We start from the raw sequence: 9,367 nt of genomic DNA, 5'->3' as shown, positions 1-9,367 counted from the left end.
GGTGAAAGGCACTGCATGAGCTTTGGGATCAAACAGACCAGGGTCCAATCCCAGAGCTTTCTTTTATTGTAACTTATTTGGCCTCCATTTCCCCATCTGTGAAATGGGGATGACAAAATCGTTTTCTGAGAAGTGGGGGGCTGGTTTTCGTTGTGCTCTTCTGCCTCTGCCCGAGGTTGGCTGCCTGGCCAAGCCCTCTGCATTCGTTTCTCCCAAGCAGACTGTCTTCCCAGGCATGTGCTATAGCTGTTTTATGTATGTGTGTGTGTGTGTGTGTGTGTGTGTGTGTGTGTGTGTGTGTGTGTGTTGGGGACGGGAAGGGGATGCAGAGCTGGTGCTAAGTAGAAGGAATCTGCAAAGACAGCACCTGCTTGGCTCTTCTACCTCCTGAAGTGCATTTGGATGATTTATGTCCCCGTTTCCCCTTCCTCATTGACCTTGGAGTGAGGTCCCTTCTCCTCTAGACTGTGCTGGCCAGTAGCACAAGGGCTCGTCACCACCAAGGGTACTGCTCTTGTGAACATTTGAGATGCCTTTTTTTTTAATGACATACATCATGTGTGTTAATTTTAGAAAAATAAGTAGATGACATTGAGAAGAAAAAATAAAAAGAGAGGAGAGGAAATGCTACCTTGAGAAATCAGTGTTAATATTTTCATGTCTGTTTTTCCAGTCTTGTTTCTATATATTGCCTAGAAATCAATCAATCAATCATTTTATAGTGAATTTATACTATGCACATTTTTTAAATTTTTAAATACTTATTATTTTCCCATTCTAATAAATCAACGCTCTTATCATTCGTCTTAAAAGCTACATACTTTCTCCTGGATGTACCCAGTGTTATAAAGTGGTCTGCTGTTCTAAACAACACTTGGGTTGTTTCCTCTTTTTTTTTTTTTTTCTTCCACTGTTACTGACAATTCTGTGAAGAGCATCCTTGAAACTACAAATTTACTTATTTCTCCAGTCATTGTCCTTAAGGTACATTCCTAAAGTGGGAATTGCTGGGTCAAAAGAAGGCACATCCATCCTTATGCCCTTAATGCCTGTTGCCAAGCCGCCCTCGGGCAAGACAGCTCCGTTTTCCCCTCCACACCAGTCAGGGCAGTTGTGTCTTTGAGATGCAACCTGCACAAAAGCCCTAAGATGGACCCCAGCTCACTGGCTCGGCCCCCTCCACCCTCACCGGTCACAGCGTGAAAACATCCCAATTCCTTCACCCTAAGTACCCAGACTCTACAAAGCTGGATTTCGCCTGCAGTGAAGTTTGCTGGCTCTTGAAGAGGAATTTAGATGCTCTATTCCTCAGAACTCATGAGAGGGGTGAACTGGGAATGACTGCAGGATCCCGTGCTCCCATCACACAAATGGTCTCGCCTCTCAGAATTCAGAGGTGTGATTGGGTTATACAGCAGGAAACACTCCTGGGCGTGAACACAGGTACTGGGAACCCCTGCCAAGCCCCCGTGGCCTTGTCCTTTTTCTCCACAGTGCTCAGTGCTGAAAGAAGAGTTACAGAAGGAAGATGCCCAGAAGGAGAAGTGGGAAGCCCAAGAGAAAGAGTTAAAACTCTGCAAAACCGTGCGTTGAACCTCCTGCCCCCTAGGTGTCCACTGAAAGCCTAGATTGTGGCCTTGAGGGTTTTGGAGGGGTTCCTTGGCCCATTAGCTAGCACAAGCTCTGGGGCTTTCTGGGTGTTTGTCTGTTAATGTAGTCTCCTAATTGGTTTGCTGGCCTCAAAGAGATGGGTGAAAAGACCATGGAAAACACACTCTCCCCAGATTTTCTGGGCAGTTGGCTCAAGGCCCCACATCAGGTTTCCCCTGGGGAAAGGGACGGGAAGTGGCCACCGTATGCTGCTAGAAATTCACCGTGGTCCCTACCCCTGGACTTGTGATGCCCAGACTTTCATGATCCACTGTCACAAGTTTTATCACAGCCCTGAACACTGTTATTAACACAACTCTTCTTGAAGTATTTTTGCTTAAATACATTCAATTTTACAACAATTCATAAAAACAAAGTAAAAAGCAAATGTATCACTGGCCTTGTATGGAAGGTGAACATAAAAATGAATACAATGAAAAGATGACCACTCAATGTAAATGTTCACCCCCTGTACCAGCCCGAACACTCGTGCACATCACCAGGCATACGTTTTCCATCCGTTGGGAAGGACGGTGCCTGGGACGGGGGGAGGAGACGTGTGTTCTTCTCTCTGTCAGGAGCACACTTCTCTGCCTCAAATGAGAAAAAAGAAAAATATCATTGTTCTTTTCTTCCAAACTGTGCCTATTGTGTCTTCCAAACAGCCCTTATTTAGATTGAACTCAAAAATATACCCCAAGGAAAGAGACTCTAATGAGTGGATAGGTATCTTGTACTGTTTAATCCAGGATCCATGCTGATCTTCAAAAGAAACTCAAATTTTCCCTCACCCAGCCCTTTCATTGCATCCGTTGAAAGAAAGTCTACTTTGCCTCAAAGATGTGGAATTGTCCCCCAAGGGAAGGAGTTAAGCGAATCCCAGACTCGGTTTCTGCCTTAATGAACCGGATGAAATGAGTTCTGAAGTTGACTTCCCTGTTGTTGGAACTCTTTCAGCAAATCCATGACATGGAAAGAGAAATGAGGAAGCTCAGGGTGGAGCTGAAAAGGAGCAGTACCGAGCAGAGCCTGATCTCTATGACGCTGTGGGAAAAGAGCAAGGTATGGCAGGGACAGGTCGGCCTGGGAACCACTCTGGGGCAAGCACTCCACCTGCATCATCTCTGTTCATCCTCACAATGACCCCATGCGGTCTATACTGGTATTCACCCCACTTTACAGTCGGGAAAACTGAGGCTCACAGAGGTGAAGGAAGTTATCCAAGTTCACTTGCATAAAGTAGTTGTGGCAGAACTTGAATCCAGGTCTGCCTGACTCCAAAGCTCCTGTGTGTAACCAGTACCCTAGACTGCCTTCAGATCTTAATTGTGAAATTATCTAAGAAAGAATTGATCCATTAAATCAAGTTTGCCAATGATGTTGTTCCAACTTAAATTCTCATATTGATTTTTTTTGTCTTTTTGTTCCATCATTGAGAATGTTTTTAAAAATCTCAACATGTTTGTCATTTGTGTGTTTCTTCTTTTAATATGAACGATTTTTGCTTTATATATTTTGAGGCTGTGTTACTAGGTGCATATAAATTTAGAATCCTAATACTTCCTGTAGAGCAAAACTTTAGATCATCATGAAATGTCCCTTTTCATCTCTAGTAGTGTTTCTCCCTTAACGTCTCCTTTGTCATTTAGCTTCATCACTGGCTTTCTGTTGGTTAGAGTTTTCATACCATATCTTTTTCATATGTTCTCTGTCAATTTTTGTCTTAAGGTTTAGACATATGCCATTAAATAGCGTATCATTTTTACAAAATCCAGTTTGACAATCTTTGACTTTTAGTCCATTTATATTATGTAATTACTCGTGTACTGGGGTTTAAATCTACCTTCTTGCTCAATACCAGTTGTACCATCTGTGCTATGTTCCTTTTTCTCTCCTTTCTTGCCTCCTTCTGAGTGGATGGTTTTCTCTTATTCCACTTTCGCCCTCTATTAGCTTGGAAATATTTCACTCTTTTACTATTCTTTTAGTAATAGTAAGACAATAGCATTCATCCTTGACTCACCAAAATCACACATTAATTAAGTTTTTCACTCTTCTACTATTCTCTTAGTAGTCATCCTGAAGACTACAATATGCATTCTTTTTTTTTTTTTTTTTTTTTTTTTGCGGTACGTGGGCCTCTCACTGTTGTGGCCTCTCCCGTTGTGGAGCACAGGCTCCGGACGCACAGGCTCAGTGGCCATGGCCCACGGGCCTAGCCGTTCCGCGGCATGTGGGATCCTCCCGGACCGGAACACGAACCCATGTCCCCTGCATCGGCAGGCGGACTCTCAACCACTGCGCCACCAGGGAAGCCCTGCATTCTTAACTTCCCAAGAGGCAAGAGTAGTTGATAATTATGCCCTTCTCCTTGACAGTGCAATGAGTTTCAAACACCTTAACTTCACTTACCCCCTCCAGATTTATAAGCCATTGCTGTCATTTTCTAAACTCCTCTTGATAGTTAAAACCCCACAAGACATTACTAGTGTTTTTCTATAGTCAGTATCATATCCACACATTACCCTTACTGTTGCTTGTCTTTTCTGCATCTCTGATCACCCACCTGGGTTCATTTTTCTTGTGCCTGAAGAATAGCCTTTAATGTTTTCCCTCATTGTGACTCTACTGATGACAAATTCTCAAATGTGCCTGTGTGTCTGTCTGGAGATGTATATTTAACCTTCATTCTTTTTTTTTTTTTTTTTTTTTTTTTGCAGTATGTGGGCCTCTCACTGTTGTGGCCTCTCCCGTTGCGGAGCACAGGCTCCGGATGCACAGGCCCAGCGGCCATGGCTCACGGGCCCAGCCGCTCCACGGCATGTGGGATCTTCCCAGACTGGGTCACGAACCCGTTTCCCCTGCATCGGCAGGCGGACTCTCAACCACTGCGCCACCAGGGAAGCCCACCTTCATTCTTAAAACACATTTGACTGTGTATTGAATTCTACAATGGCAATTCTTTTCTTTCAGCACATTAGATACAGCATTAGATATGTCACTATTGTCTTGTGGCTCCGATTATTTCTATTTAGAAGTCATTTGTAAGCCTAACTGTTGTACCTTTGCATAACCTGTCTTTTTCTCTGGTTGCTTTTAAGATTGTCTTTTCCCCTGATTTCCAGCCGTTTTATTATGGTTTATCTAGGTGTGGATTCAGTTTTATTTACCTCGTTCAGAGTTCGTAGGGGCTTCTTGAATCCCTGGCTTGGTGTTTTGCCTTAGTTCAGGCGCTTGGGCTCTGTACCACACAGGCAGTGGGGAGCTACTAAGGCTTCTAAACAAGTGACTGATGGAAAGACATTCGTGGACAGTAATAAGGGTGAAAATGATAGTTACAATTTCTCAGGTACTAGGCGTTCCCCTGAACATTTCATCTCTTCATCTTCACAACAGCGCTGTGATCTAGAAATCATCCTCTCCATTTTACAGATGAGAAAGTCAAGGCTACTAGTTACTAGTAAAGTAACTAGCCCAATGGCACAGTCGGTTTTGTCTGACTCCAGGTTCGTCTGACTTCAGTGACCCTGGCATAGCAAACAGCCACATGCTACTGTTTTCACTGAAATTAATAAAAATTAACTAAAATTTTTAATTCAGTTCCTCCGTCACACCAGCCCCATTTCGAGTGCTTGATCCCCAGATGTGGCTGGTGGCTGCCGTATTAGACAACACAGCCTCGCTCAGAGTACCTGTACCGTTGCAGAAAGTTCTGTTGGACAGAGCTGCCTTACAGCAAGGTAACTCTCACAGTCCCGTTAAGATTGCACTGGAAGAAACTAAACTAGAGGCGAGGAGGCCAGTTGTCACAGTCCAGCTAGCATGTGAGAGGGACTGGAGGACAGGCGTGAGACCACTGAGTGTGAGAGAGGGAGCAGGGCGGCCGCTGAAGGTGACTCTGAGACTTGGGGACGGGAACGGGGGCTGTTCATGCAGAGCACAGATAAGGGCAGAGCCCAAGGCTGGACTTGGCTTTTGCAGCATATGAAAAAGGCTGCTGATACAGAAGTCAGAGCATGTTTAGACCTGGGAGAAAACTAAGGCCCAGAGAGCTTAGATGACTTTTCCAAGGTAACGGAGCTGGGTAGAGGCTCTTCCACTGGACCACACTACTCAGAAGAAAGCTCTTAAGGGCTTTTCTGGGTCTTTTATTACATCCCTGTGATCCCCCTCTTCAGATCCCTAAAAAAACAGCCTGTGAATTTGTTTCAGCACAAACACTTTCCATTTATTTATGAGAGTTTGCCTCATTTCCTGCTAGTGCCAGAGCCCAGGGCTCAGCAGGTGCATCCAAGAATTGAGCAGCTGCGAGGCCTACACTGGCCAGCCAAGGGTAGCGTGGAGCACTCCCAAGCTTACCATGCGTTGACTGTTACCCAAGCAAGGGGGGAAAACTAGGCAAGCTTCTCCACTTTAAATGCCTTCCTTGGTAGGCTGCAATTCTTAATAGACATTGCTTTAGCAAGCCTCCAGAGAGGTTACCACCAGTGAGTGTGCTCAAAGTGGTAACGACAAACAGTTATGATAATAAACCCAATCATAACATTTCCAAGTACCCATCACGAGTTATTAGAACGAGACTGTACGGCGGACATTGCCGTCCACCTTTCATAGGTTACAACAGTACTTAACACACTCACAGAGCCCTTAAGCACTATTCCAAACATTGAATGCCCACAATAACTCTATGCAGTGACACTAGTATCATCATCCCCATTTGACAGATGAGGACACTGAGTCACGGAGCAGTGAAATAACTTTCCGAGTGTCTTACGGCTTGTTAGGGACCGAGCTGGGATGGGAGTGTGCGGTAGAACATAGTTGAGCCCCGGGTGCAGAGCTCGGCCCTTTCCCGTAGGGGGCAACTCCCTGTGAGTTTGCCTCCACCCTGTGCATGCCTGTGACCCCTGCTGCTGGGCTGCAGCTGTCCCTACCCCTCAGGGACTCCCCCACTGCCATTAGCCCCCCCAGAAGAGTTTCCCCAGAGGGCATGATGGTCACATTAGCAGCAAGCCCTCGGTTTCATCATCCTTTCAGGTGGAAGAGAAGCTTCGGGAGGATTCCAGAAGGAAATTGCTTCAGCTGCAAGAAATGAGGAACAGAGAAAACCTCATTAAAGCCAATTTGGAAAGGGCAGTAGGTCAGGTAGGCGTGCTGCAGAGCCCCTTCACGGGCCCGTGCTCTCCACAGAATCCCGCACCCAAGCGGCCGGCAGGGATGAAAGAGGAGGAAGACGGCCTGCCTTAGTTCACCCGCTTCTTTTCTATATGAAGAAGTGTCTAGAAAGAACTAGAGCTGAGAGTCTACCTAGATCTGGAGTCTGAGCTCTTAACCACGATGCTCTACTACTTCGCTATTAGTTACTAAGCTAAGCATCGTTTTTCTGTGTTTTGAAGAAAGTTTCGTGAACCTTTGTCCCGCCCCCAAAGGTAGTGGAAATGACTCCTGCGTTAGTCCTGTCCCCCATCAGCTGCAGTTCCCCTTCCCCTCATTTCAGATGAAGATCAACAGTTCTTGGGAAACTCAGCAGTATTTGCTGCAAGAAGAGTTACGGCAGCATCTGGCAGAGAAGGAGAAGCTGACCGAGGAAAGGCTACAGCAAGAGGAGAAGCTGAAAGCCAGAGTCAAGCGGCTAATGGCAGAGAAATCGGTAAGGTGTTCCCCGTCCTTCTCTTTACTACTGGAAACTGATGAAATGGGCTTTCCTATGAGAAACAGAGGGCGCGTACTTAGATGGAGGAATCTCAGCAACTCCTTGTTGGGAGCTAAATTAATTAAAGAGGGTGAATGATGTAGGAGGAATTAACATGAAGCTTGAATCCTAAAACTCAGAGATCAACTTGAAGATCAACTTGAAGAGGCAAGGTTATTGAAATGTCTAGAAATGGTACTTTGTTTATATACCGCAGCTGATTTTATTGATACAAATCCCAGTCGTTACTGCGGGTCCTGGTTTGTGTGTAAGTGAGTGCAAGACCAACCAATAGTATTTCAGTCTTTTGCTTTCTCTTCATGCATATCAGGGGAAACACATGGCCAAAACGGCTACTTACTTTTCCAGAAACCAGCCAATTAGAGGATAGTTTACAGTGGCGCCTCTCAACTCAAAGGTGTCCACGGATCATATGGGGATGTTGTTGAAATGCAGATTCTGACTCAGCAGGTCTCGGGTGGGGGGAGCCTGGGATTCTGCATTTCTGAACAGCTCCCAGCTGGTACCGATAGCACAGCTCTGCAGACTACATTTTCAGCCACAAAGTCTTAGAAGAAGGTTTTCCCCAAGTTGGCCCATAAGAATCACCTGGGGCTTCCCTGGTGGCACAGTGGTTGACAGTCTGCCTACCGATGCAGGGGACACGGGTTCGTGCCCTGGTCTGGGAAGATCCCACATGCCACGGAGCGGCTGGGCCTGTGAGCCATGGCCGCTGAGCCTGCGCGTCCGGAGCCTGTGCTCTGCACCGGGAGAGGCCACAACACTGAGAGGCCCGCGTACCGCAAAAAAAAAAAAGGGAGGGGGAGGGGGCTTTTTTAAGGATATAGGGGTGAGTGCCTCATAAAAACTGGGAGCTGAAAGAGAGCCTGGCCTCGAAATAGAACTGGTAAGCCATCAGATCTCAGGCATCATCTCTTTTTCACACGCACAAGCATGCGCACACGCACACACAGGCCGTATCTCCTCTCTGTGTCTCTGTGTGGCTCCCCTGATCTCTGCTCTCTCCAGTCATATGACAGGAAGGAATGACCTCATGGTCCCCCAGTTCAAAGGACCAGCCCAGGAAGCAAGTAGCATCTTAGAGCCCGTAAGCCCAAATCCTGGGAGTGACGATCTTAAAAGCCCAGCCCGTGCCAAGTGCCCGATTAGCTATGACCAGGGACAGAGTCACACACATGGCTGCCTGGATCCAGGAGTAGTGCTCAGAAAAGGGTTAGACAGACCCCCTAGAGTATGCTGCATTTTACCCTCCTAAGACATCAGAGACATAAGGCATTCAGTTCAGTAACAGCTTTTCGAGAGAAAGTCCATCCCAATGAAATTGCCTATCATCAGAAACTCCTGGTTCAAAAAAAGATGCAAATGTCAGAAGAAAACGTTATCTGTGTATCTGGAAGAGTGTACACCAAAATGTGAATAAGGTTACCTGTGGGTAGTGTGATAATGGTGGATCATTTTACCTTCGTTTTGCTCACGTCTATGTGTGTATATAAATACTTTTTACAACAAAGATTTTATTTTCAGTAAAAAAAAATGCCATTTGAGAAATATTTGGGGATCTCCCTACAATTATAGAGTTTGGGCATTTGTTGCTCTTGCTTGTTGTAGGTTGGAGCCAGAAAAGGCACCCCAAAGATGGACCAAGGAAGGGAGATGCTGAAGAGAGAAATGTCCAGCAAATCCAGCCAGAGCCTTCTGTTTTCTAAACCTGGTGTAAGGAACTAGAAACGTCGCCCCGCTGGGCCTCGCATGATCCTCTGTGAGTCGGTGTAACTCTTCTGCGTCAAACTACTAAGATGCTTTTTTAGGACATTAAAGGTTGCTACCCTAGTGTGTTGCTTCCTAGACTGGTATTTTGCACAGTACTGTATTTTGGAGTGTGTGAGGAGAGGGGTTCTTTTCACAGATATTATGAATGTAAACATACACAGGCATATGAAGAATAAGTTTGAAATTCAGACTCCTAGGCCTGGTCGATGCAATTATGTGTTTGGGTAGTGACAA

The 9,367-nt window shown here is 45.8% G+C and overlaps 1 protein-coding gene across 1 annotated transcript; it reads left to right on the top strand.

Annotated features, from left to right (window-relative positions):
* Window positions 1-2,619: 2,619 nt before the first annotated feature.
* On the top strand, window positions 2,620-9,088 carry LOC308610203 (uncharacterized protein; the record flags this gene model as incomplete). The annotated part of the gene is made up of 4 exons (XM_081259435.1): window positions 2,620-2,712; window positions 6,688-6,795; window positions 7,148-7,300; window positions 8,972-9,088. The coding sequence occupies 4 exons, from the start codon at window positions 2,620-2,622 to the stop codon at window positions 9,086-9,088; spliced, it is 471 nt and encodes a 156-aa protein (XP_081115561.1).
* Between the last annotated feature and the right edge of the window lie 279 nt (window positions 9,089-9,367).

Source organism: Mesoplodon bidens (assembly GCF_964165515.1).
Source record: "Mesoplodon bidens genome assembly, contig: HAP1_SCAFFOLD_116, whole genome shotgun sequence".
NCBI classification, from domain to species: domain Eukaryota; kingdom Metazoa; phylum Chordata; class Mammalia; order Artiodactyla; family Ziphiidae; genus Mesoplodon; species Mesoplodon bidens.
The sequence above is the reverse complement of the archived record's forward strand: the minus strand, read 5'-3'. Positions and strand labels throughout refer to the sequence as shown.